The 24,780-nt window shown below is 54.3% G+C and overlaps 11 protein-coding genes across 11 annotated transcripts; 5 read left to right on the forward strand and 6 right to left on the reverse strand.

Annotated features, from left to right (window-relative positions):
• Positions 1 to 727: 727 nt before the first annotated feature.
• On the forward strand, positions 728 to 3,063 carry NCS54_00256700 (DNA-mis-repair domain-containing protein; the record flags this gene model as incomplete). The annotated part of the gene is made up of 3 exons (XM_053148163.1): positions 728 to 844; positions 924 to 1,103; positions 1,159 to 3,063. The coding sequence occupies 3 exons, from the start codon at positions 728 to 730 to the stop codon at positions 3,061 to 3,063; spliced, it is 2,202 nt and encodes a 733-aa protein (XP_053004138.1).
• Positions 3,064 to 3,332: 269 nt separating this feature from the next.
• NCS54_00256800 (Hypothetical protein) lies at positions 3,333 to 5,347 on the reverse strand (the record flags this gene model as incomplete). The annotated part of the gene is made up of 2 exons (XM_053148164.1): positions 3,333 to 4,901; positions 4,955 to 5,347. The coding sequence occupies 2 exons, from the start codon at positions 5,345 to 5,347 to the stop codon at positions 3,333 to 3,335; spliced, it is 1,962 nt and encodes a 653-aa protein (XP_053004139.1).
• A 1,020-nt stretch (positions 5,348 to 6,367) lies between these two features.
• On the forward strand, positions 6,368 to 8,656 carry NCS54_00256900 (Hypothetical protein; the record flags this gene model as incomplete). Its single annotated transcript, XM_053148165.1, has 4 exons — positions 6,368 to 7,064; positions 7,124 to 7,309; positions 7,360 to 7,734; positions 7,782 to 8,656. The coding sequence occupies 4 exons, from the start codon at positions 6,368 to 6,370 to the stop codon at positions 8,654 to 8,656; spliced, it is 2,133 nt and encodes a 710-aa protein (XP_053004140.1).
• A 143-nt stretch (positions 8,657 to 8,799) lies between these two features.
• NCS54_00257000 (DUF202 domain-containing protein) lies at positions 8,800 to 9,572 on the reverse strand (the record flags this gene model as incomplete). The annotated part of the gene is made up of 5 exons (XM_053148166.1): positions 8,800 to 8,883; positions 8,959 to 9,020; positions 9,079 to 9,258; positions 9,310 to 9,410; positions 9,466 to 9,572. The coding sequence occupies 5 exons, from the start codon at positions 9,570 to 9,572 to the stop codon at positions 8,800 to 8,802; spliced, it is 534 nt and encodes a 177-aa protein (XP_053004141.1).
• Positions 9,573 to 10,104: 532 nt separating this feature from the next.
• On the reverse strand, positions 10,105 to 12,036 carry NCS54_00257100 (Hypothetical protein; the record flags this gene model as incomplete). Its single annotated transcript, XM_053148167.1, has 1 exon — positions 10,105 to 12,036. The coding sequence occupies one exon, from the start codon at positions 12,034 to 12,036 to the stop codon at positions 10,105 to 10,107; it is 1,932 nt and encodes a 643-aa protein (XP_053004142.1).
• Positions 12,037 to 12,441: 405 nt separating this feature from the next.
• NCS54_00257200 (Hypothetical protein) lies at positions 12,442 to 12,971 on the forward strand (the record flags this gene model as incomplete). Its single annotated transcript, XM_053148168.1, has 2 exons — positions 12,442 to 12,444; positions 12,513 to 12,971. 2 exons carry the CDS (start codon positions 12,442 to 12,444, stop codon positions 12,969 to 12,971), a joined length of 462 nt encoding a protein of 153 aa, XP_053004143.1.
• A 541-nt stretch (positions 12,972 to 13,512) lies between these two features.
• NCS54_00257300 (Rad60-SLD-2 domain-containing protein) lies at positions 13,513 to 14,364 on the reverse strand (the record flags this gene model as incomplete). The annotated part of the gene is made up of 2 exons (XM_053148169.1): positions 13,513 to 13,670; positions 13,731 to 14,364. 2 exons carry the CDS (start codon positions 14,362 to 14,364, stop codon positions 13,513 to 13,515), a joined length of 792 nt encoding a protein of 263 aa, XP_053004144.1.
• A 2,498-nt stretch (positions 14,365 to 16,862) lies between these two features.
• On the reverse strand, positions 16,863 to 19,164 carry NCS54_00257400 (AP complex subunit beta; the record flags this gene model as incomplete). The annotated part of the gene is made up of 4 exons (XM_053148170.1): positions 16,863 to 18,333; positions 18,382 to 18,746; positions 18,796 to 18,871; positions 18,920 to 19,164. The coding sequence occupies 4 exons, from the start codon at positions 19,162 to 19,164 to the stop codon at positions 16,863 to 16,865; spliced, it is 2,157 nt and encodes a 718-aa protein (XP_053004145.1).
• Positions 19,165 to 20,140: 976 nt separating this feature from the next.
• NCS54_00257500 (ER membrane protein complex subunit 4) lies at positions 20,141 to 20,806 on the forward strand (the record flags this gene model as incomplete). The annotated part of the gene is made up of 3 exons (XM_053148171.1): positions 20,141 to 20,272; positions 20,332 to 20,687; positions 20,734 to 20,806. 3 exons carry the CDS (start codon positions 20,141 to 20,143, stop codon positions 20,804 to 20,806), a joined length of 561 nt encoding a protein of 186 aa, XP_053004146.1.
• Positions 20,807 to 20,946: 140 nt separating this feature from the next.
• On the reverse strand, positions 20,947 to 22,578 carry NCS54_00257600 (MFS domain-containing protein; the record flags this gene model as incomplete). The annotated part of the gene is made up of 1 exon (XM_053148172.1): positions 20,947 to 22,578. The coding sequence occupies one exon, from the start codon at positions 22,576 to 22,578 to the stop codon at positions 20,947 to 20,949; it is 1,632 nt and encodes a 543-aa protein (XP_053004147.1).
• Positions 22,579 to 23,475: 897 nt separating this feature from the next.
• NCS54_00257700 (Hypothetical protein) lies at positions 23,476 to 24,769 on the forward strand (the record flags this gene model as incomplete). Its single annotated transcript, XM_053148173.1, has 3 exons — positions 23,476 to 23,589; positions 23,651 to 24,345; positions 24,529 to 24,769. 3 exons carry the CDS (start codon positions 23,476 to 23,478, stop codon positions 24,767 to 24,769), a joined length of 1,050 nt encoding a protein of 349 aa, XP_053004148.1.
• Positions 24,770 to 24,780: the final 11 nt, after the last annotated feature.

Here is a 24,780-nt window from a genome sequence, read left to right on the forward strand (position 1 = left end):
AGCTAATCTGTACCGAGATCTTTTGTTGGGACCAGGTTTCTTCAAGGCGAAGCTGCCTTGCAGGGTGATGAGTTGTTCAATGTGGAAAAAGAAAAAAAAAAACAGTCATGATATTGGACCATAAGAAATAGAGTTCAGGCATAAGCTGACGCATCCAGGGCAATTCAGGGGAATTCTTCTTTGGCGGTCTTTGGCTTGCTGCTGTACATACCTGCAATCGTGATTCGGTATTACTACAGAAGGCAGGTACCAGGATGCAAAACGTCGTATCACGTGCCACACCTGCCCATCCTCCACTGAGGCCGCCGGCATTTCATCTGATCACCAGGTCCTTGTCACTTCACGGATTGCTTGGCTTGGGTGACGATCAACGCAGTTCGTCCTTTCCTGCATGAACGCGCCTATTTGTTTTTCTTTTTCGCTTGTTTTCCTCTGGGCAACGTCAACCAGGTCAGGCCACCACGGCCGAACAACCCGGGCCCCCAGGGGAGACGAGAGATGAGATAACAACCAACGAGGAAACGGACATGGGATAAGAGACATCAACCAAACCCGCACATGACCGTGCTTCTTGCGTTACGAGTATCCGTACTATTTCCACTTTCATCTTCACGCGCATTCACCTCCCTGAGCCCGCATCATTTTGCTGGGCCAGTGCGTCAAGACAGCGACAACACAGCCCCGGGCGAGTGCGCACCCAGCCTTGCTTGCCCGACTCACACACATTATGGCTGATGTTGACATGGGAGGTGTCCCAACAATCGACAACGGCATTTCCCACGCCGGCACGAAAAGGAAAGCCGAGAGCGACCTCGATGAAAACAGCGCCCCCCGAAGAATAAAGGCAAGCGAACTATCTGCGGCTGCCTTTGCCGCCTTGGATCACAGATGTGGCTTACCTCCCATGCTGACATGAAGCCCAGGCACTTGACCCCAATGTTGTCAACAAGATCGCCGCCGGCGAGATCATTGTGGCTCCTGTCCATGCTCTCAAGGAGCTCATTGAGAACGCCGTCGATGCGGGCGCTACCTCCTTGGACGTGATGGCCAAGGATGGAGGCCTGAAGCTCCTCCAGATCACCGACAATGGCTGCGGAATCCAGGTGAATGACTCGGCCACCACGCCCATATGACTCACAAGGCTGATTCCCAGGGCAGAAAGATGATTTGGCAATTCTCTGCGAGCGCCACACCACCTCAAAGATCAGCACTTTTGAGGACTTGTCCTCGATTGAAACCTATGGATTCAGAGGTGAGGCCTTGGCCAGCATTAGCCACATTGCCCACCTGTCTGTCACCACCAAGACCAAGGACTCTGACCTCGCCTGGCGGGCTCACTATCTCGACGGCAGACTGACTGCCCCGAAACCTGGTCAGTCAGCCGAGCCAAAAGGTGTGGCGGGTCGTCCGGGCACTCAAATCACAGTTGAAGACCTGTTTTACAATGTGCCCACCCGCAGAAGGGCCTTCCGCTCTACTGCTGACGAGTTCAACAAGATCATTGACATGGTTGGTCGATACGCCGTGCACTGCAAGGGCGTTGGCTTCACCTGCAAGAAGGCAGGCGAGGCATCGACCAGTTTGTCAGTACAGGCCCACGCCACCGTCATTGACCGCATTCGCCAGATTCACGGTAGCAGTGTGGCGAATGAACTCTTGGAGTTTTCGACTTCAGAAGACCGCTGGGGTTTCAAGGCCGAGGGTTACGCGACCAATGCAAACTATTCTGTCAAGAAGACAACGCTGCTCCTCTTTATCAATCATCGATGTGTCGAGTCAACACATATCAAGAAGGCGGTGGAGCAGACGTATAGCAATTTCTTGCCCAAGAATGGCCACCCGTTCATCTACTTGAGCCTCGAGATCGACCCGGCTCGGGTAGATGTCAATGTCCATCCCACCAAGAAGGAAGTCCACTTCCTCAATGAAGATGAGATCATCCAGGCCATTTGCGAGCATATCGAGTCAAAGCTGGCTGCTGTTGATACTAGTCGAACCTTTATGACGCAGACTCTCCTTCCTGGTGCAAAGCCTGTTGAATCAACACCCCAGACTGAATCCGACGGTACCCCTAGCCGAAGAACGCCGGCAACAAAAAGAGCTAGAAGAAACTCGAATGACCTGGTTAGAACCGACACTGCCGAACGGAAGATTACATCCATGTTTGCTAGGGCTGGCCCGAGCGAGTCCACGGCGTCGACCGATCGTGCAGGAGATACATCTGCGGCACTTGAAGCTCTGGAATATGAGATGGTGGATCGAGAGACGGTCCAATGCCGACTCAACAGTATAAAGCAGTTGAGGCACGATGTCAGAGAAGACATGCATAATGAGTTGACAGAGATCTTCTCCTCTCATACCTTTGTTGGTATCGTTGACGACCAGCGTCGGCTTGCAGCGATCCAAGGAGACGTCAAGTTATATCTGATCGACTACGGCCGGACATGTTTCGAATACTTTTATCAACTTGGCTTGACAGACTTTGGCAACTTTGGCACCATCAGATTCGGCCCTGCACTGGATCTCCGTGAGCTGCTTCGAATGGCAGCTGAGACGGAGAAGAATGCCATTGCCTCGCCTGATGAGGACTTTGACGTTGAAACCTTGGTCAACCGTGTGGCAGATCAGCTCATTGAGCGTCGCGAAATGCTGCTCGAGTACTTTTCTCTTGAGATTTCCCCCGCTGGCGAACTTGTCTCGCTGCCACTTCTCATTAAGGGATATACTCCACCCCTGGTCAAACTCCCTCGCTTCCTCCTCCGTCTTGGCCCTGCTGTCGATTGGACCGAGGAGAAGGCGTGTTTTGAAACTTTTCTACGTGAGCTGGCCACTTTCTACGTCCCGGAATCGTTGCCAGCATTGCCGGGCGACCCGGAAAGCCTTCGCGAAGAGGAAATTGACGAAGATTTGCGTGCTCGACGCCAGCACGTGAGGCACGCCGTACAACACGTTTTCTTTCCGGCGTTCAAGGCGAGACTGGTGGCGACCAAATCACTCATGCAAGATGGAGTACTGGAGGTTGCAAGTTTGAAGGGTTTATATCGGGTGTTTGAACGGTGCTGAGAGACATGGGAGTATCTAGAGGCCGGACATTCGAACCTACCACCTGCGGTTAAGAGGTTCAATATGTTGGAACTGTCGAATATGGGAGAATGTGCCGATTATTGGGGTCAACTTTGAGGACGAAGTAGATGGAAGCGTAAGCTACAAGGGCACATGGGCGTCTCCTAGGTCACTTCGGGGTTACATGATGAGTTAAAAGAGCTTTGCTTGCGACATTACCAAGATTCATATTCTCATCAGATTAAAAACTGAACAACTTTTATTTAAACCTAGGCCTCGGGCTTATTCTTCCGCTTGTACGCCAAGAAACGATTCAAGTTGAGCACAGCCTCGTCCGCACGTAGGCGCAGCTCGCCATGGGCGCGCTTGTCAATGGTCTTGACCATGGCGCGCGCCTTGGGGAGCACCTCTTCGAGATGCTTGACAAAGTTGTCCTTCCAGAAGACGTCCTTGTCGTACGAGTAGCCCTCGTCAGCGTAGACGTCAAAGACTTGGTTGAGGGCCTCGACGGCGTCAGCGGGCGGCGTGGCGGGCAGACCGGCGAGGAGGGTGATGAGAAAGGTGCCGACGTCGCGGTTGCGGCCTAGGGGTGCGGGCTCAAGGGCCAGCTGGCCGAGGACGCCGATGCACTTTACGCTTAGGGCCTGGAAGGGATCCTCGGCATCCTGGGCGGCGGGGGAGCCCTTGGTGGCCTGGTAAAGGGCGATGAAGCGGCGGTGCTCATCAGCAAAGGGGGTCGAGGATCGGCCGCGGAGAGAGCGGGCGACTGCCCATGCGAGGCCGGTGACATGTGTCGCGAGACCGACGTCGGCAGTGTCAGTGGCGAGAATAGGGGCGACGACGCCGGTCCAGAGGGCACGGCCAGCGGGATCCCAGGCGGCCTGGATGGGAGCGTTGTGCTTATCCGAGAAGTCGATGAGCGAGACGGACCAGGCGATGTTGCTCAGGGCGGCGAGGGCGTGGGACTGGAGGCGAAGGGCTGTGTCATCCGAGGGGGAGAGGGAGGCTATTCGGATGAGCTCGGGGAGGGCCGTATCGATGAGGGCCTTGAGAACAGGGAGATCGTCGATGTTGCCGTCTTCCTCGTCTCTGTCGGCGCCTGTTACCATCTCCATGTCGGCTTCTAGTTCGTCCTCGTCCATCTCATCGTCATCGTCTGCCATTTCCTCTCCATCAGAGGCCCCGTCGGCATCACCCATCTCCTCGTCGTCCTTGGCACCCGTCTTTTCAGGCTTGGGGGGTCCATCCACATCCCCCGATGTGTTGAGAGTTGTTCCAATGGAGGCAAGAATCTCGAGGGCCAGCTGTTGACACTCGATGGGGTTCGCCCAGCCGAGAGCGTCCGAGGACTGACCTGGCTCATAGGTCTTGATGGCCTGTGAGAGAGTGGGGATAAGAAGGGAATCGTCGGCACCAAGGGCTAGGTCTTGGCCCTCGAGAGCGGCAAAGAGGTTATGCAGGACACCACAGGCAAGAATGCCGTCACTGTTGGCCTTTTTCCTCAGAGATAGAAGGGTGCCGTATGTGCGGTGCTCCTTGGAAGCGACAACCTTGTCGGAAAGCTGCTCGTTGTCCTCACAGAGGATCATGAGACAGGCCAGAGCATCGCTCCTTAGTGAAACGATCTCAGGGTTGCTGGCGAGCTCGTCAGATGTGAGGAGGAAGAGAAGGCGAGTGATGATGGTGTTGCGGGAGATGGCTTCTAGAATGTCATCTTGAGCTTCAGCGAGAGCAGTCAGAAGTGAGATGAGTGACGAAGCAATGCTGAGGATGGCTGTTTGCTCAGGCTTGGAACGTTTCTGGAACTCCAGCTCCTTGGACAGCAGCAACTCGGTAATCTGGTTCATGTGAGTTTGATGCGTACTTGGTCAGTGTGAAACATTTGACTTACCGACTTGGCGGCAAACTCAATGGCAGTGAGAATATCAACCCGGTAAAGATGAACACAGAAATCAGGCTCCTCCTCCTGAGCGAGAACCTGCAAGATCCCCCACCCAGCAGCACGACTCTCGAGAGCAGCGTCAGTGAGGGTCTGGTCGAGGATGGTCCTCACGATCTGCTCGCGCAGGAGCAGCTTGCGACACCTCTCATCCTGGATGATGCTCGAGACGGCGGTCGCGGCGGCGGCGCGAGACTTGGGGTCGGAGCTCTTGAGGTCGTTGATGACGGGAAGAATCTTGGACTCTCTGAGAGCGGCGAGCTCTGGGTCCGAGGGCGGCTTGATGGTTTTTGCTATGGGGTTTTTGCGGGCGGCGTTGCCGCGATTTCTGCGGGACTTTGCCATGGGAGAGAAGTGATTCGATGTTGATTATCTTGATATGCGAGAGAGAGAGAGGTTGTTTCAAAGGAAGGGGACAAGAGTGAGTTGTGTTTCTTGTTAAAGTGTGAATAATTTGATGGTGGATGAAAATTTACATGGATGTTTTGCGACGGCGATTCGTGCCCCACCAAAATATTTGTTTCGCCGTCGGTTGCTAACACTACAACGGAGTACATGCTGCTGCTACTAACTTCTCGTGATTAATTACTCTGGCTGGGAATAACCTCTTGAAAGAATTGGCGCCTTGAACAATACTTTGTGCCATTGCCGCGTATCCGTGTTCAGGTATGCCATTGTCTGACCCTGCCTTATCCGCTTCTCCCTGCTCAAGTCTCAGAACCACCCTCGCCTTGACAAGTGGCCTTGAACCTCTCGTGTTGAGTGTATTTACAAGGTTACATTATGGCTTTGGACAACGATTTCGGCTCGCTTCAGTTTTAGTAGTGTATGTATCAAGCTATCGAACATGATCATTTATAATTTACGGTAAAAAAAGACTACATCATTTTTAAATATCTCTCAATCATCTGCTCTATTGCTTTTCATCTTGAGACACTGCCATCTTACAGCATATCTCCAGATGCCCCCAAGCCTGAAGCCACTGAAAGCTAAGCTAAAACCAAGCCACACTGCGGGATGCCAAGCACGAGCCACGCTGTTACATACGGTACGGTACAACCTCCAACAGCTAACCTCCACTAGGTTCTAAACAAGGGTCAGCTTCGTCATCCTTCTTCAATATTTTGCTCCTAATTCATTAAAAGCAACTTTGTCCTTTTTACCCTCTCCCTCCCTCCCTCGTCGCAAACATCCGCCGCCCATGAAGAGACCCGCCGCGTAAATGTCTCCCGTCGACATCCCTCCCTAGTTCCTCGCCGAAAGCTCTCATGAGCTCGATCCCACCTCCACTATCAGCAGCACCCATCGACGCAGTCTGAACAACTACACCACCCCCAGACAGATCCGACGACCAAATCCGCCATCATGACTCCTGCGCGCGGTAGAACAAAGGCGCGCTTTTGGGTCGGCGATGAGGAAATGGCCAAAAAGGACGACGATCATCATATGCACGGACACAACCCCAGACTCCCTCAATGGCAAGCTACTCGTGCGCCCCGTCGTCGCGCCCTCGGTCGTCTTCTTGCCTACGTCGTCTTCGCCTCGCTCATCTTCTACGCCGTTTACAACCTAATATTATCACCATCCGACAGTGTCACGGACCGCAGACAGTCTGCGACAGACCGCGAGGCGGCGCCGGGCCATGGCGCCAACAGAGGAGGACAGGATAAGGCCTACAATGGACCCCTCAGGTTTCCGGAGCTGGCCAAGACATTGCGCAATATCCAAGGAACCGGGGGCAGCTATGAGAGAAATAGGAATGTCTTGTTTGCTGCTTCTAACCTCAAGAGCGTCTCTACGCTACTCCCCATGGCATGTCAGATGTCGGCGCAAGACCTGAACCATGTTCACTTTGCTATCGCCGGTAGGAGTGAGGTGCCGCTTAAGGAGCTGCTTCAGATCAACGGCATCGACGATAGCTGCAAGCTCTTTCTTCACGGTATGGACAACCCCCCGGAGACTATCGAATTCAACCTCCTAATCGTGCCTGTAGATGCCCGCACCGACCATGCTGCCACGTCCACTGAGACAAGGTTGAAACTCGCTACTATCCGCTCGTTTTGTAAGACCGGCCCCATTGCCCTTCTGAGCCTCATCTTGTCTAACTCGCCTGATCTTTAGTTTACATCAACAACTTTATGCATCCTCAGGCCATCATCGTTGATGGTTCCCACCTCGAAGATGACTATTTCCTGCGCTCCATTCGGGATCAAGTGATGGCCACAAAGTCGGCCCTCATAGAACTCCCGGATAAGCCCGAGACTCGCTTCTCTTGGATCTCAAAGCTTGACGCTCCGTCCCTGTCTGGTGAGCAGAGCCTCATCTGGTTGAGTTGCCAGTTCACTAACTAGTCTCAGCATGGAACAAGGTGCATTTTGATATCATCATCCAAGCACCCCCTCTTGGCACGGCCAACTTACAAAGGCTCCTCACTTCTCTTCGAAATGCGGACAAGAGCCCCATATCTATTCCTCATCTTACCATTGAGCTGCCCTCGGTCGTTGAGCAGCCTCTTGAAAAGTTCTTGTCTGACTTCCAGTGGCCCTTGAGATCATCAGGTCAGCTGCTCCAGTCGCAGATGATCTCACTCCGGCATCGGATCCCCTCTCACCAGATTGATGAAGAGGAGAGCTCGGTGAGATTTCTAGAATCATTCTGGCCAGGAAAACCTTCACACAACCATGTCCTTGTGCTGGCACCTCACACTGAGGTGTCATCTCAATTCTTCCACTGTAAGTGAAACCTTGCATTCGCCTATACATCATGCTAAGCCGACCAGATGTCAAATACACCATGCTGCACAGCTTCTACTCTCGTGCCTCTATTCTCCATGACTGGACTGATAACATTATGGGCATTAGTCTCCAGTCTCGCAGCACCCTTCTCGACGACACAACCCCTTTAACAGCCCCCAAAACTGCCGACCAGGAGCCAGATAGCGACAACCATTTCTTCTGGCAAGCACCAACTAGTGATGCCATCCTCATCATGGGAGACAAGTGGGTTGAACTCCATGGTTACGTATCGCGGATTCTGGAGAGGCAGCAAACGAAGAAAGACACACCAGCCTTTTTGGCCAAGAAGCACGCCACCAAGAAGCACCCAGCTTGGCTGGAGTATGTGCTTCAGCTATCACGCCTCCGAGGCTACTTGACACTCTACCCCAGCCCGGAGACGGCCAGCGTCATCCTCGGAGCCCACAGCGACTTGAGTAACGTCCCAGAGGAGTACTTGGGCGATGGAGAGGAAGACGGGGACAAAGGAAGAGCAGACAAGGCCACTTCCACCTTTGATTCCACATCTCAGATTGACATGCTCGCCACACTGCCTGGCAAGGGAGAACTGCCAGCGTTGGAGGACGTGCCGCTCGTTTCATGGGACGGCAACACCTTGACGTTTGCCGAGCTGGAATCAAGTTCAAGGAACCTGGCGCGTCTTTTCCGCCAAGAAGTCGGCGGATGCTCAGAGAGCGAGTCAGACGAGGAGGATGACTATGGAATGCCACGGCGTGACAAGGACGCAGGTGATCTGTTTTGTAATACGGCTGGATCAGCCAGCGAGGCAGCGCCAGGGTCGGCCGAAGCACCAAAAGCAGCAGCGGCGGCACCAGCAGACGCGGCGCCTGCGGAAAAGCTGGTCAAGGATGAGGCGTAATAGGATCTACCGGTTGGGAGGGCATGGATATGGATGGACATTTCCCCATTTTTCCTTCTTCACCATCAGCTACGAAAGGCTTTTGCATGATGAACTCTGGCGCTAGAATACAATGGAATTTCAAGTTTGGATATCTCATGTCATCATGAACTTGAGTTGCGAATCTTGGCAATGACAAGCAGGATGAGGCAAGTTCCTATGATGGCTACAGCTGTGATGCTGAATATCTGGACAAGGATGTCAGTCAAGGGCTCAGCTGTCGGTCTGTGCTTCTGCGATCTGATGAGGGGAAGGGAACTCACGGCATGCGTCTTCCAACCAATCTGAACGATTGCCGCTCTACGGCTATACTTGTTGACAGTTGCTGCGTGTGACCTGTCAGCAGGCTGCGCGGATCCTTTTCGCATCGTCGCCACACTCACTGATGTAGTTGCCCATGCCGGCAAACAGGGTCATGACGGACAGGGCCCAGAAGATGGTGCCGAGGGGTTTGGCCATGCGCAGCTCCAGCGGCGTCGCCTCGGTCTTGAGGTGAAAGGAGAGGGTGATGGCAACCGATACGATGGCCATGTAGATTGAGAGGCGTAGGTATGAGAGGAAAGCTGCGATGCGTCAGCGCTGGTCGCGTAAAAGAGTAATAAATAAATGCGTACTTCTCTCGTTTGCGCAGTGATCCCTCGCATCACTGCTCTCGTTCTCAACCAGCAGAGGCCCAAAGTAAGGCCAGTGGAAGAAGGGTCTCCGCTCCTCCTCGCTGTGAAAGGATGAGTGTCAATTGCTCTTGGCGATAGGTTTCCCGATAGCCGCACCTTATTTCACTGACGTTGACGGGTCGGGTGAAGCTCTCGAGCGGCGCGCAGCACGCGTGAACCGTGAGGTCCTCATCGTCGATGCTGTCGTTCTGACGGGACGTCATTGTGGGCTAAGAAAAGAATTGAGGTTGAAGAGAGCGAAATAGAGGGATTCAGAGGAAATCGGCGACTACAATGACCAGGTAGAGAGGAATGGAATGGCCATGTGAGGTTGAATTGAGAAGGAGGGTGGTGGTGGTGATGTCAATCTGGTTGGCTACTGGTAGACAGCTTCTGAGACAACCTGGACGGGATGGGGACCTTCTAGTCTGGCTGTCGGCGCCGTCGGTCGGATGGTGCCATGCTTAGCACCGATTGCCGCAGAAGGTGGCTTGCTTGGTCGATACACCATCTGCCGCGGCTCATGAGAATTAACGGTTGGCGAGTTGAATCACGAGATGGATTTTGGGAAAATAGATGGTAAAACTGGGTGTTGTACCAGTTTGTGAGATGGCATCATCATCAATGGAGCACCTGCATTTTTATTTTCGCTTGGTATCTCCTTCCTGCACTTTACCCCCCAACTTGCGCTCACGTGCCTCTGACTTCTAGACGACCATCTCTGCCATGACATCGATTACACAAACAATAGCTCTTTTAGAATCCCCAAACCTCACGCCATCTCCCTTCGTCAGACCTCAGCGGACCGTCCAGCCGTCCAAACCTCGCCGCTCGCCCTGTGTTGGCCTCGGGGAGACACAGCCACTCCCTCACACAGTCAGGCACCTCTTCCTTGACGTGAGCAATGCAAATGAGAGCCTGGTTGTCAGAAAGACCCGGAATCTTGACCTGGCCAGACTTGGAGGCATCGCTCTCAATAACCTCCTCGCCTCGGTATGTCTTGGCCTCGCCCTCTTCCAGGAACAGTGTGCACTTGTCCCGTACTGCATCGTCCATGCCGCTGAAGGCCTCGTCGAGAACCACCACGTCTGGACTCTTGATCATGGAGCGAATAAATAGGGCCACACGCTGCGCGCTGAAAGAGAGACCGCCAAACATGTACTCGTCTGCCCATGCGAGCTTCTCGCCCGAAGGTGATGAGTAGCTTGGGTTCAGCTCTGGCGCAAACCATTCAAGGGCAGCCTCAACCTTTTCCCGGGCTGCATCGTCCAGTTTTGGCTTTGCGCGGAAGGTCTCTGACCACGCGTTCTCGATAACCTGACGAACTGTTAGGTTACGAGGCATGTGCTGGTGAACTTCCGGGCTAGAGTGTCCGATTCGAGACTGGATATCCCAAAAAGTAAGTGGCCGTTTACTAGAGCCCGGCTCTGGAAGACGAGATCCTCCAAACAGCTTGATGGGAAGGGAGTAGGACTGGGGATGGTCTGAGCAGAGCAGGGAGACGATAGTCGTCTTTCCTGATCCATTGGGTCCAAAGACTCCCCAGCGCTCACCCCGTCGAACTGTCCATATCAATCCATCCTTGGAGCCGTCTGAAGTTTTCTGAGTCCAGTTACCCAGCGCAATCTTTCCTTGATATTGGACTCTGCACCCATCCATCTCCACCAACGGCTCGGCATTGGGGTTCACGGGTTCAAGCTCCTTGTAAGATGCGTGCTCTAGGTGACCAGATCCCTCAGTGGATGCGCTTGAAGGGAGAACACGTCCAATATCAACAAGAGAGTGGAGTGGCAACTTCTCGTCCTCGACGAGCCCACCCTTTCGCACCCCTTGAATGTACTTCTTCAGACCATCAAGGACCTCTTTCTTGGGTCCCATCGAGCCCACCTGGCAGTCTGTCCTTAGGTACACCAAGTCCGTTACCCATTCGGGCACCGGATCCTGCGGTCGCGCGCTGAGCACTAACCGGGGGCTTGCCTTTTCAGCCAGCGATTGAAGCAACGGGCTCAGGCCTGTGACTGTAGGCGGATCGAGTCCCATGAAGGGCTCATCGAGGAGCAGCACCTCGGGCTTTGTGAGAAGGGCACGAGCGATACGAGCCCTTCGACCTTGTCCGTTACTGAGGAACGAAACGGGTAGATCGAGGAGATGATCGAGCTTGAGATCTCTGACGACTCTAGCAAGGAGATCCTGTGAGATGCTGGCATCGTCGTCCAGGTTTTCCTTCATGGGATTCAACTCCGTGTTGCCCAGCAAAAAGTCTCTGAGAGAAAAGTCGGTGATCTCGCGTCTCGACTCATATCTCGCTGAAAGATACGCACTCGTAGCAACATTCCCACCCAAACTCCCTCCACCCTGCTCAGCATCAAAGCCCACATACTGAATAGCCTTTTGTGGTGTCCGCAACCGGCTCGAAACAGCGTCTGTAGACAAGTACGGATAAGACCGGGCAGCAGGAGGATCGCAGAGAAACCTCCCCCTCAGCGCCTGTAGGAAAGTTGTCTTTCCCGACAACGAAGGTCCCACGATGCACCAGTTGCGAGGCGTGGATGACGCCGAAGCGAGCTCGAAGCTCAAATCGCTAAAGAGCGGCGGGTTGGGGCGTGAGGATGCCGCGTTGGGATGGTGTCGGTAAAAGGTGCCATTGGCGATCCTTATAATTGGAGGACGCGTCGGAAGAGGCCTCATGATGTGAATTGAGTTCCTCCAAGAAGTACAAGTTTCATTCCATTCTTGTATTAAAGTCAATGAGCGAAGTCGGATCTCTTCACCTTAGGTAAGTGAGTGACGATGCCTGCGTGGGTCCCCATCATGAATGGGAAAGCCGGGGTTCGGCGGTACGTACCTTCCAACAGGTGCAGGTGTGGGTACGTACCTCTAGGTGCGGCAACGCCAGCGCAAGGCTGCTCAAGGCAGCTGGAGCTTTCATCATCAACCACACACAGCCAGCCAAACCTCCCATCAACGTCGCCTGCATTTCCCCCCCACGAATAACCTCACAACACCCATTTCGAGGAAACCACCGAAGCACAACTCGCATCTCGCACTCAGCAACACTCTTCTCCCTCTCCGCCTCAGTCACAAACCGCCAAGATGGTAAGCATCAAACACCACCGTATCCCATCCTCCGCGATAGCATCAAGCTAACAAACCCTCCCCTCCAGTCTCAGTCAATGCGCATCGTCCCCGGAAACAACAACCCCCAGACCTTCACCCACACGACGCACACTTCGTCGGCGCCCTCTGCCCCGGGCATCCACGACACCCTCCGCCACGGCGTTGGCGTCTCGCCCTACGACGCCAAGTCGTCCGTCCCCGTGTCGGCGCACCCCCTCGAGGCCCGCCTCAAGAACTGGGAGGCTACCCAGGAGTCCCTCCGCATGGAGACCCTCCGCCGGTCCTTTGGCATGGCCGAGCCCATCCGCCGCGGCATGGAGCTCAAGATTGTCCGCAACGGCGAGTGGCGGCCCATGGCTCTCGGCGGAGGTCTGCCTAGTGTCCACGAGGATATCCTCAAGGGTCGCGACGACATGATTACCTGGGAGGATATCTTTACCGGCGATGAGACGAGGGGCGTTGCTGGCTTCCACGACGAGATGGAGAAGAAGCTCAAGATTCAGTAAACATACACCGCAGTTCACCAGCCGAGCAACCATGTCATGACATTCTACAGCCCGGCTCAATACGCTTTATAGAAGACCAAGGCGGTCGACCCTCGAGCTAAACAGGCTAGCTCGCCTGAAGTGTGCAGGGATGAAATAATATGAATTCAGCAATATGAGTGCCATCTATCCTGCTAGATATGCGCTGGGCATTGACAATCCTGTCAGCGAAGCGCCGGTGAAAAGTAAATGAAAAAAAGAAACACGCAAACATTGAATATACACAATGATACGCCAATGTAGACTCCGATGTCCCCGTCTTCCACGCGTCATACCCATCATTCGCTTCTCCTTACCAGACAATAGACCAAGAAAACACTAATGAATGTACGGGCGACACCCTACTGTTTGGACAGTCAGGGGCTGGGCTTGTCGATTGTTGCAGACAGCTCAACTCGCAGCTGTCGATAGATTCTAGCCCATGTCGTAGTGAGCCCCTTGACGGATACAGGGGCCGAGTTTGTTTTGCTCAGGAATCGCTTCAACCCATCGTGGATGTCGCTTATAATACCACACAGCAGCCTGACCCTCGAGATCGCTGCCCATCGCCGCCCCCTGACGAGAGATTCTTGTTTCCAGCCTTGGGTTCTTCCTCATCAAGATCCTGTGGCCGAATGCTCATATGTATCACATTGGGGCTCTCCGTGCTCAGCTGGTACTCTACAAGTCGGTTAGTAAAGCTTTCCTTGGCGAATTGGTCTGACCAGCGGTGAATCTTACTCTTCAACTGTTCCTTATCATCTAATAGTTTTCCAAAATGGATAAGTCTAATGCTGCTAGGACTAGCAGGCTTAGCTTCCCAATCATTTCGCCATTCACGAAGTATCAGCTCCTTGAGGGTGTAGATGCTGATGCTGAAAGGATCCGGCTGTCCGCTCTCCGTCTGGTCTGGAATATCCACATTCCTCCGGTTCAAATACTTGGCGTCGATCTTGTAAGGATGTCGACTTCCCGATGTCAGGAGAAGAGTGATGTTGCAAACAGGGCCATCAGACGAGCCCCCGGCAACAGCCTTGATGTCGTCGACAGCAGGTCCAATACCCAAGTTAGAGTCCTGCTTTGTAGGCGGTGGAGGAGCCATCTCCTTTTCCTTGCCCTTTGGCGAGGGAGGTGCTGCGGTGTTTGACTGCTCGGGGCTCTCGGATGTTGTTGGTACGGCTGTCGAAGTCGATGGCTCGTTTGAAGCAGCGTTGTCGCCCGCCTTATCGGTGTCGCGTGCGGGATCGAGGGGCGCCTGTTGAGATGGCTGGTTCATGTTGTCAAGGGCGACAGCGTCATTAGGCTGCTCGAGCCGTGAGGTCTCTTCTGGTACGGCTTTACCACCGCTCATGGTGGATTCCGCTGGAGCCGACATTCTGGGAGAAGGGCGGATATGGCAGGGCGGCGAAGGCTTATGATCACACCACGCGAGACTGGAAAACGTGTGATGGAGAGTGAGACCAGCGCGACCAGATCATTCGCGGGTGTTGACACTGGTGGAAAGGTGGGTTCGCGATCAAGAGTTCGAGGATGGATGGGATGGCGGATCAAGGATGCGGATGAGAGTGGAAGCGTCTCGGTAGCGTAGCGTGGCCAGGTAGGTCTGGTCTCGGAATTAAAAGTGAAAGACGTCAAGTTCCTTGGGAGGATGGATCGACCAGGCCGGGGGCCGGGAGACCGGGGGTGGGGCAGAAATGGCCGGAGTCTTGTCAGCCAGACAAGACGCTTGATCAAGTTGTGACAGGATGGATGCAACGCAGCGTAGAGCAACGCAACGCACGAGGACGCAGAGCAGAGGAAGAGGCAGGCGACAGCAGAGCGAAGCAGCAGGTCAAGCAAGCAACCCTGGGCGGTAGGCGGCTGGAGCGTGGAGACCCAAGTGGAGCGGACGGTGCGACGCAGTGGATTTCTTGGTGGAGTCGCTCGATGGACGCTTTGCCCGACAAGGAACGGCCAGGGAGGGGGGGGCCTGGCTTGGGGATGGCTCTTGAGTCGCCGAGAGAGGCACGACCAGCGATGACGAGGGCGAAGACGAGAGCCAAGACCAGGGCGAAGCAACCCACGATGGGAAGGCTGCGAGGTGCAGGAGCAAAGGGGGGCTATGCTGCTTGGAGGTGTCGGCGGGTGAGATACGAGGGAAAACCGTTGGCGCCCACGGGGGAGGAGACGTTGAATGGATGCAAGAAATGTCGGACAGAGAGCCAAGATAAAGTAAGTACAGACGGGGAGTAAAAGTGACGACACCGCTGAGGGAGGTACTCTCTGGAGCTTGAGTGGGCGGTTTGGTACGCGCAGCGCACCGAAGTATGATAGTAGCTGAAACGACTGGGGAAGGACGCTTGGCGCTCCTCTGATGGTGCTTAAAAATGCTCTGAGCCGCCGCGGAAACGACGAGGCAACGAGATCCAATTTGCCTCTGTCTCTTGATGGACCAAAAGCAAGATTTGACGGGGAGAGGGACAAGAAGCCGACCGATGCGAGGATAGAACGGGAGGCTAAAAGGTTCCCCAGACCCAAAGAGATGGAGCGAGAAGGAGCCAAGCACACCTCAGTCAGGTACCTTCTGGTTCGGTTGGCGGGCATCGAGGTACCTTGCCCACACGGGCAGGTACTTCCCGTTCAGCGAGTCTAGGTTCAGTTCTTGCGGCAGGAACCACTGGCACCAGTCGTTGCCCGTGTGGTTGCCCGCCCGTGGTTGACGGGCCACGGAAGCCGGATGGGCCGCTCGACTAGCCCCAGCCTCGGCAAGCCATCGACCCTTGGCGGCTTGGGAATACGCACTGTATTTGCTGCCCCTGGAGACGAAGCTTTTGGCGGTCCATGGGCTCTGATCTGATTGCCTGAGCTGCTGCCCAACAGGGCGTTGCACAGTCTACCTACCATTGGATTCATTGTCTTTCCCGTTATGGACCGCCATCCGGTTGGTCTCCTATTCGCCCCCATCCGTCATGAGTTCGTCCTCTCTTCCATGATGACCCTTTATGATATCTAACGTTACTTTTGGTCAACGAGACCTCTTTCTTCCGTTTGTTTACACTAACAGAACTTTCGAGAAGAACTAATGGATCAGTTCCTCGGATAAGATCCGCTCTACTCACACTACTGGTCACTGCTCAGTCCATCACCAGATTCTAGGCCAGGTTCATGGCCCCCCGGAGATGAGCTATTGATGCCCGAGCGGTCATTGCTGCTATTCCGTGATGGTTTGCTAACAAAAAGCTGATCAAGACAAGCAAAGGGCAGTTCAAATTAACTCTGCTCCCGAGTTCACACTGACTTGCATGGATGCATCTCCTGAGTCGGCTTGTTCCTGAACCGTATCTCGCCCCCAAGATGGAGGGAATACCCTAGCGATTTCCCGCCACAGTCGTTTGCGGACGACGCACATGCAACACGCTCGAAAAACGATCTCGACACCCGCTCGCTCACCGATATCTCAGGTTTTATTCCCCCCTCATCTGCGCCATGAGGCCACCCATACGTGCGACTGTTTCTCCGCCATTTCGCTCCTCTTGACCTCGATGCTCCTCAATTGGCCTCAATGTCCCGACCAAAGAGGCAAGTCTAGATCTCGCCAGTGTGACCCTATGGCTGGCTTCGCCCCAAACGGACATCTGGATTAAGGTTCTTGGGCCAAGCCCAATCAAGCATACTCCGTCTCCCGGGCCATCTTCCGTCGATTCCTGCCATGAGTCGAGAATCATCTTGACAAGGGGCGCCCAGAAGACATGGTCTCAGGTTGGCTTCAAAGGAAGACACACGTGCTCTGACAAGATATGTCTCTGACACAGAACGAGCTTTGTACTGGTTTATTTGAACTGCTTTGAATCCTCACTATGCCTCCCGTCGCTAGATAGTTGACTCAGATATCGCTCATAGCACTAGAAGATCACCATTACTGCCTGCGCCCTGGGCCGGTTGGAGAACCGCCTGAGGGGCATGCGCGCTCACCACGTACCCGGTCGAGTGGCCATTACCTCCTCCAAACACATCATCCCCTTGGTCGATGCGCATTGACGCCATCTGTTGCGTGCCGATGGTCGAGAAGTATGCGTCCGCATCGTTGACCGCCTGCGCAATGTTCCCTTGACCGTTGCTCGTCATTGCAGTCCGGCTCCTGGGGTCCATGTCCGTCGGCTGCCCGGCGTGGCCAAACATGCTGATGCTCTTCTGACTGTCCGCCGCCACGAGGAGATTCTGCTTCTGCAGAGCCGGCGAGTCCTGAAGCTTCCGGGGCCGCGCCGATCTGAAGACGGTCTGGACCGGCTTAAGGTACACCGTCGCTAGAGTGCCCACGTTGAGACACATCTCCTCTAATGTCGCTGAGTCGAGTCGTTCTGACTCGGCCGTGATCGCTGGCTTGTCGCCCATCACAATCTGCCTCGCAGCGTTCATATCCGTAGACAATAGCCGCCAGTACATGTACGCCCTGTCTCGAAGATCAGGGTTGTCTGTCTCCTCCGTCGCCCACTTCAGGACCTTGGGCACCAGCTCTTGTCCCTTGGTTGGTCGCTGGATAAAGAGCTTCACCGTCGCCGTGAGCAAGGCCAGCTGGACCTCGACTGGCTCCTCGGCAAACGAGTACAAAAAGTCTTCCAGCAAAGCATCGCTGTTCTCGATTCGATCTGCGTACTGGCCAATCACCCACACCATAGCCGCTTTCGCCTCAGGCTCGTCCAGGGAGTCGAGGTGCTCGCACAAGGTGCTGATAATAGACTCGTACTGGTTGGGGTATTTGCGGAAGATGTTTCGGATAACCACTGTAGCCTCCTGCACGATGTACGTGACCTTGGTTGCCACAAGCTCAAGGAGCAGGTTAATACACCGTCGCGCTGCTGGCTCAATCTTGATGGCAAGCTTTCCAATCGCACGCACCGCCTTGCGCACAAAGTGAACGTCAATCTCGGTGGCGTATTCGCGCAGTTCTGTCAAGACTTCATCGATATTGTCCTCGTTGGCGAGCATAAAGATGAGCTCAAGCTTGGTGACCTTGACATAGATAGGGTCGTTGTACTTGCAGAAAAAGACTCGAATGTCATTCCGCAAGACTTCTGGTCGTCGCTGGAGAATGAGAAGGGCATTTCGAAGAGCGAGATACTGGACCTCGGGCCCCTTGGCAAGAAGTGTAACCAGAGGGGGCGACAGTTTCCTGCAGAGAGCCGAGATCTGCTTTTGGTCGGCGATATAATTCATCAGATACAGAATCACCCGAATGCAGGTCAAGACGACGGACGAATTAGAATGCGAGAGTCGTGGAGATATCCGCTCGGCCAGCAATATCGCCTCTCCAGATTCCTGTGGCACGTATGACATGAGGGCCTCGAGGATATACGTCTGACCCCATCTGTTTTCATGAGTTAGCAATATTCCTTTTAACAAATAACCGACTTACTCAGAACAGTCAGGGAGAATGGCCACCATCTTGGAGGCATTGTTGTAGTCAATGGTGAGTTTGATGGCATCACTGCGTTCCCAGATATCCATTAAACCAGCCAACGCACTTGCGACTACCGTAGGGTTATCATCTCTCAGCAGAGAGTTTAGGCGATCAATAAGATCTGAATTCTCCACCATATGTCGATCATGATCATAAAGCTTCGCCACGCAAAACGCCGCCGTCTTTCGAACATAGGGGTCACCGTCCTTGAGCATATGCTTGACCAGCGGTACAGTCGCCTCGACAAACTCTCGCACATGGATATAGGACATTGTGCGAAGAGCCAGTGCTCGCACTAGGGGGTTGTGGTCTTCCATATCCTAGGCCATGGTTAGTTGCTACTCGCTGAACGGAACTGGATAGACCAACATGTTCCAACACAGGAATAGCCTTGACGGCAATTTCGGGTCTCATCCTTGCGTAGTTGACCAGGAATAGGAAGCACCTTCAATCTGTCAGCTATGGAACGTTTCCAAGCTCCCAAAAGACTTACATCTTCTTGATTTCCAAGCTCTGGATACCCATGCATCCGATGATGTCAGGGAACAGAGCCACCATATCGTTGTTGCTCATTGTCATGTTGGCGACAATCTTCTTGAGCGCAATCTTCTTGGACGAATAGTTCTTGTCCTTCTTTCCTCCACTGTTCAGCTCGAGGCGTAGCTCGGCTACTTTGCCCTGCGGAGATTTTAGCCTCGAACTATACGTCGTCGTCGGCGGAATGTATGCGAGAAACATGGCGGCCATCCCGTGGTTCGTGTCGGCAGGGAAGGACAGGTTGGCAACGACATGAGGTCGAAATGCGTGATTGGGATATGGAGGGGTTCTTGTTGGGCGGCGAGGGTACAGGGGGCAAAGGGAAGGAAAGGAGACAAAGATGGAAAGTCTCAGCGCAGCGGATTAAGGACGTGTTGAGGGAGCTCACGTCCTACGAGGCTGAGACATGGTAGAGGAGCAGGAAGGCTTACTCGAGCAAACAACTTGGAGTCCCCTCCACCGGCGGAGCTCGACATGGTGTTGTGCTTGTATCCCGAACGGGGCTATCACTGCGACTTGGCTTTGATGCAACCGATGGGATGATGAATGCGGAATAGGCGCCCCAGAGTCCGCAAGCCCCTCACTTCTTCTTTCTTGGAAGACTCGCACCGGCTGTCCAAAGATCCTGCAGCTAATTGGGCGAAACGCGTGGTCCAGCACCAGGAGTCGTGGAGGGTGGATGGCAGTTGGGAGGAGGGGACGGTCACATGTGCGCCTGGAGGTGCTGCCCACGATTCCAAGCCACAGGGGTGTCTTTGATCTCTGGTGCGCTTTCTGTCGCTATGGGGCTCTTTCGTCGCGTTCGGAGGGGTCTATGCGATAAGGGTCTCGAAAAGCTATCGCGACGTTTGTTGCGATCGTTGCTGGTGTCGTTTTGCGTCGGGCGCCGGCGTCGTCGGAGTGGGAAAGGGGAGCTCGCGAGACTCTCAGGTAAGCCAAATAACAGCAGCCAAGACTTTCTAGGGGTCGGACGTTATCGATAACGGTTCATAGGGGGCTTGCAATTAAGCGTAAATTGCCCAGCGCCGGCGACGCCACATGGCTTGAGTGGGCCGCCTCCAATGAACCAACGTCGACGTCGCCCCCAAGCTCACACCTCAGCCTTTCGCGACACAACGAGTGACCGACCACGATATACTCTGCCACCGGGCAATTCGCACCTCTAGCCGCAGTAACAATGTCTGCCCAGTCATCCAACGCCCCTTCCTGGGTTTCGCAGCTCGAATATCCCCCTATCGCAAAGGCCAAAGTGGCAGGTGTCCAGGACCCTCCAGGCTTCAGCTCCGGAGCCGCCGTATCCCACTCCAAGGCATGCGCGCTCCCTCATCGCGTGGATTTCGATCACATGGCGACTGACACCCGTAACAGAAGCAGAACAAGGATGCCAAGGTTCAGCCACGCAAGCCCCCGACCGCCGAAGAGATGGATACCCTGAAGCTCAAGAAGGCATGGGAGGTCGCGTTGGCTCCCGTCAAGGGACTCCCGATGACGGGCTTCATGATGTACATGTCGGGCAACTCTCTCCAGATCTTCAGCATCATGATGGTCTTTATGGCTTTCAAGAACCCCTTGATGGGTCTGGTCAACACGAACCAGGCACTCGAGCGATTCCAGACAGAGAACAATTCGGCCCAGATGTTGCAGGTCAAGTTCGTGTACGTGGCATGCCAGCTTCTTGCACTGGCTGTTGGAGTTTGGAAGATCAATGGCATGGGCCTATTGCCGTAAGTGCTATAGACGGCTATGCTTGACAGTTGCTAACAAACCCAGAACAACACGATCAGACTGGTTGATGTGGGAGGTGCAGAGGGAACCTTTGGAACACGCTGTGGCAGCCTTATAAACCATTACAAGTGCTATGATTTACAGCCGGTCTATATAAAGACCCATAATGAAACCCCAACGCCACAATTACATTGAATAGAAATTATCATTTTATGCATGTACATCAACGTGCATCCCAGCAGACTCACATTTATAGAATCAAGCCGCTGCGTTTGATACTTCTCTTTTCGCCCTTGCTGCTCTCCATTGCAGACCTCTCTTGTCTAGCTGCCTCAGAACAGGCATCAACGCCAGGTTGATCAGCGCAAGGAATGTAAAGCACCAACCCCTGCCCATGCCCTTGATCATTGAGTCAATGGCTGCCGTTGCCGCGGCTCCAAACAAGCACCGCACTAGGTTATTAGCCGCAGTGGCAGTTGCGGGCGCCTGGGGGTTGAGATCAACGATCAGCGTGTTGAGGACGCTGAACGACGTTGGAATCAGCATGCCAATGAGAAATACTAAGACCAGCGGTACGGCAACTGATGTCTCAACCTCCAACGCCCAACCATATGCAATAAGAGCCCCAATGCCGAGAAACAGTGTAGGGTACAAAGGCTGGATCCGGGCAGTCTCTATTGGGAATCTTGCGAGATCATCTCCTCGACGACGATCGATGGTGAAGCCAATGCTTTTGGCAATGCGGCGATAATTCCAGTCCAGGACATACCCTTGAGCAACGACCGCGCCAGCGCATCCAGCGCCGTAAGGGAGGTAGCAGAGTCCGACCTCGAGGTCGTTGTATCCGTATATCTCTTTGAACAGGGTGGACATGGTTGCTGCCACTAGGATGAAACCAAGATATATCATAGCGTTGATGAACAGGATGAGAGCCATCTCTTTTTCGAACACAATGCCCAAGGTTTTCAGGGGGTTAGGAAACTTGAACTCCCGCTTGGGAATGTTCTGAGATGTAGCGTCATCGCGATGCTTGTAGAGGTCCAGAAGTGACCTGTTCCATCGCTGCGGTGCTATCGACCCATTACCAACCACATTCCGGCATGTTTCTGGGGCTGAGAGGACCCAAGGAACGAGCCACGAGACAGAGAAGATGGTACAGAACCAAAAGATGGCGGGCCATCCGAGAAACTGGCTCAGCACACCCCCCAACACTGGTCCCAGTGCTGGTCCGACGTTGATACCAGCACCTACAATTCCCATGTATTTGCCCCTCTCAGCCGTCGACGAGATGTCTGCAATCACGGCGAAACCGAGCACCAGGGTCCCGCTACTCCCGGCACTCTGAAGACATCGTAATACCAGTAACGCGACATAATTCCGCTGTAGGGCGAGCCCAATATTCGCGCAGATGTATATCAGGAAGGCCAGGATGTAGGCTGGTCGACGTCCTGCCATGTCACCAAGGTCCCCAAAGATGGTGGGGGACAGCCCTTGAAAGATCATGTAAGACGTCAACGTGATATTGATAAGCGAAACGGAAACGTCCAGGTCTTCGGCGATTGGGTTCAGGGCTGGAAAATAGATGTTGGCGGTCAGGGGTGAAACAAAGCTTGCGGTTGTCACCATGGCCGTGATCCATCGCTTGGTGTTCTTGGAGAAGCTGCTGTAGGGCGGTCCGCTCTCGACTCTTGACATGCTTTCTGGGTCGTTCAAGATGGTCCGGTCCGCATTCTCTGCAGGCTTCCGAACGGTCGGTTCGTTAGGCTTCTCAGCCCCGCGCTCGGGCGCTACTGATATGTTCGATTCGCCCATCTCTGCGTTGGGATTCTCATCATGGCCAACAGGGCTGGTAGCGTCCGTTGTTGGGTGATTCTTGCTGCTCCCTTCCATGGTCGATCCTTGGAATAGGGGAAAGGATGAATTTGTTGTTCATGACGTGAGGAGAAGCGAGAGAGGAGTATCCAAGTCATTTTTCTATTAGATAACGTGCTGGCGATATCGGCAATAATTCTCCATCCTCATTAGATGTTCTATTTCCGGAAGCCATGATGCTTATTTCCGTAGTACTTCGGCCGGGAGGTCGACTCGGACGAGACCCACGCCCCGGAAGGTCCCCGTTCCTGTCTCCGGCTTGCGGCCGTTGGCAACTCGGCGAGGTGCCGATGATGGGGACTTTTGCCGCATCATCAAAATCCCCACCACCGCCAGTGGCCAGATCAAGAACCGCTGCAAGCTGGTGGGGAGTTCGTTGAATGCCAACCCAGGGGTAGACGAAGGAGTGAAGCACGTGGGAGCATCTTGACAGTTAGTCGATCATTTGCTGGTCGAAGCTAGCGAGTGGAGTTAGCGAGAGTTGCACTCATAGGATGAGGACAACAAAGCTCTCGATGGTGAGCAATGTCTAGAAGCTGCGAAATGTGCTGTATTGAGGATAGAGCAATTTTTCAGACCTCAATGGCTCGTAATTCGGATGATGCTGGAGTCAAGATGGAGAGGAGAGAACTGGCAGGAGTCGGCTGTGGGTTGGGGTTGAGCTGGTGGATGACTAAGCCACCCAACTTGGTGCTACGTAACAGCTCTGCGTCAGAGCTTCATCGAATTGCAGCCATGGTGTCTAGAACCTCGGATCTTCCTGTTGATGCATGAGCTTGAGCCGAAGCAAAGCAGACAAGGCGCAAAACCTCGCATCCACTACCAGCTTAATATCGACGTTTCCCTCCTCTTCGGCACTTCTCTCTCTCAGTGCAACCCTCCTTTCCGGCCCGGGAAGGGTGCGCATTGGACGCCATGGACATCACAATCGGCTTCAACGAGCTCCTTCGGCAACGAGATGCGCCAGCGGCGAAGAAACGAGTCACCATGGATGCCATCGATGGCTTTCTGAAGGAGGCGTACCGGATCGTCCGTCACGCCCTCCCCCCTTCTCCCTAGCCACCACACTCGAGCTGACCGGCTGTCACAGAACTCGCACATCACCAGTCTGCATCGAGAACTCCAAGACGTTAGACAGGCCTACCTCTCGACTGCACAACCAAGAAAGACGCATAGCCGAGCTGCAAAGGGGCAATCACGCGTACTCTCGGACAGAGATCGAGAAGACATCGATGCCAATGCGAAACAGATGATCCGGGAGCTCAACGCCAGCATCCGCGCCCTCGATGACGCCGAGCAGCTGAGGCGCGAGACCGAGTCGGCCATCATCCGAAAAAAGTACGTGGGAGGTCTCGGGGCGTTGGGATCATGGGCGTCGGGCGGCATGGCCAGCAACAAGTCGATCGAGCATGCGGCAGCAGAAGCAAAGGCGCGAGACGTTGGAATTCACCGGGACGGCATTCTATGGTTTCTGCGACAGCGACTGGAGTTGTGCTGCCGGACGCAGCAGGACATGATGGAGGCACGTCTGACACGGGAGATGGAAAAGAGTCGCAGCATGCTCTCGAAATCCGGGGCATCTATCGCCGGGGACTTTGCAGAGTTCCCCCCTCCGTCTGTCCGGCGACAGTCCCAGGCGACCCCTGCCTCTGGGGCGATCCCTACGTCCGACGACGGTCAGGCTCCGAGCGAGAGCCAGAGGTTGACAGAGGAGCAGATACAGATGTTTGAGGAAGGGAACCAAGACATGATGAAGCATTACGAGAGCAGTTTGGACAAAGTCAGGTACGTTCCATGCCATGTGTCCTTCCCACACAGTAGACCGATTGCTGGGGCGGCTCTATTCTGTGCCTGAGCTACGCTATGCTCTGTATATGCGCCAGGGTCCATTTGATAGCAGGCGCCCCACCTCGTCTACAGGAAAATGAGCCGGTGTTTGCTCAGGTGAACTGATTGAGGGTCCCGCAGAACCGCTGAGAAGTCTTTGCTGGAAATCTCTGAGCTGCAGTCGCTCCTCGTGAGCAATCTTGCGACGCAGTCTGCACACATTGAGCAGTTGGTGGCGGACTCGTTTTCCACTGCAGACAACGTGGGAGGCGGTAACAAGGAGTTGAAGAAGGCGACGGAGCGCGCAAGCTTTGCCAAGTACACTTGCTATGCGGCCAGCGGAGTGTGCGCGTTTCTGATTCTCTGGGACCTCGTGATCTGAGTTTTAATTAA

Source organism: Fusarium falciforme, chromosome 2, assembly GCF_026873545.1.
Source record: "Fusarium falciforme chromosome 2, complete sequence".
Classification (NCBI taxonomy): domain Eukaryota; kingdom Fungi; phylum Ascomycota; class Sordariomycetes; order Hypocreales; family Nectriaceae; genus Fusarium; species Fusarium falciforme.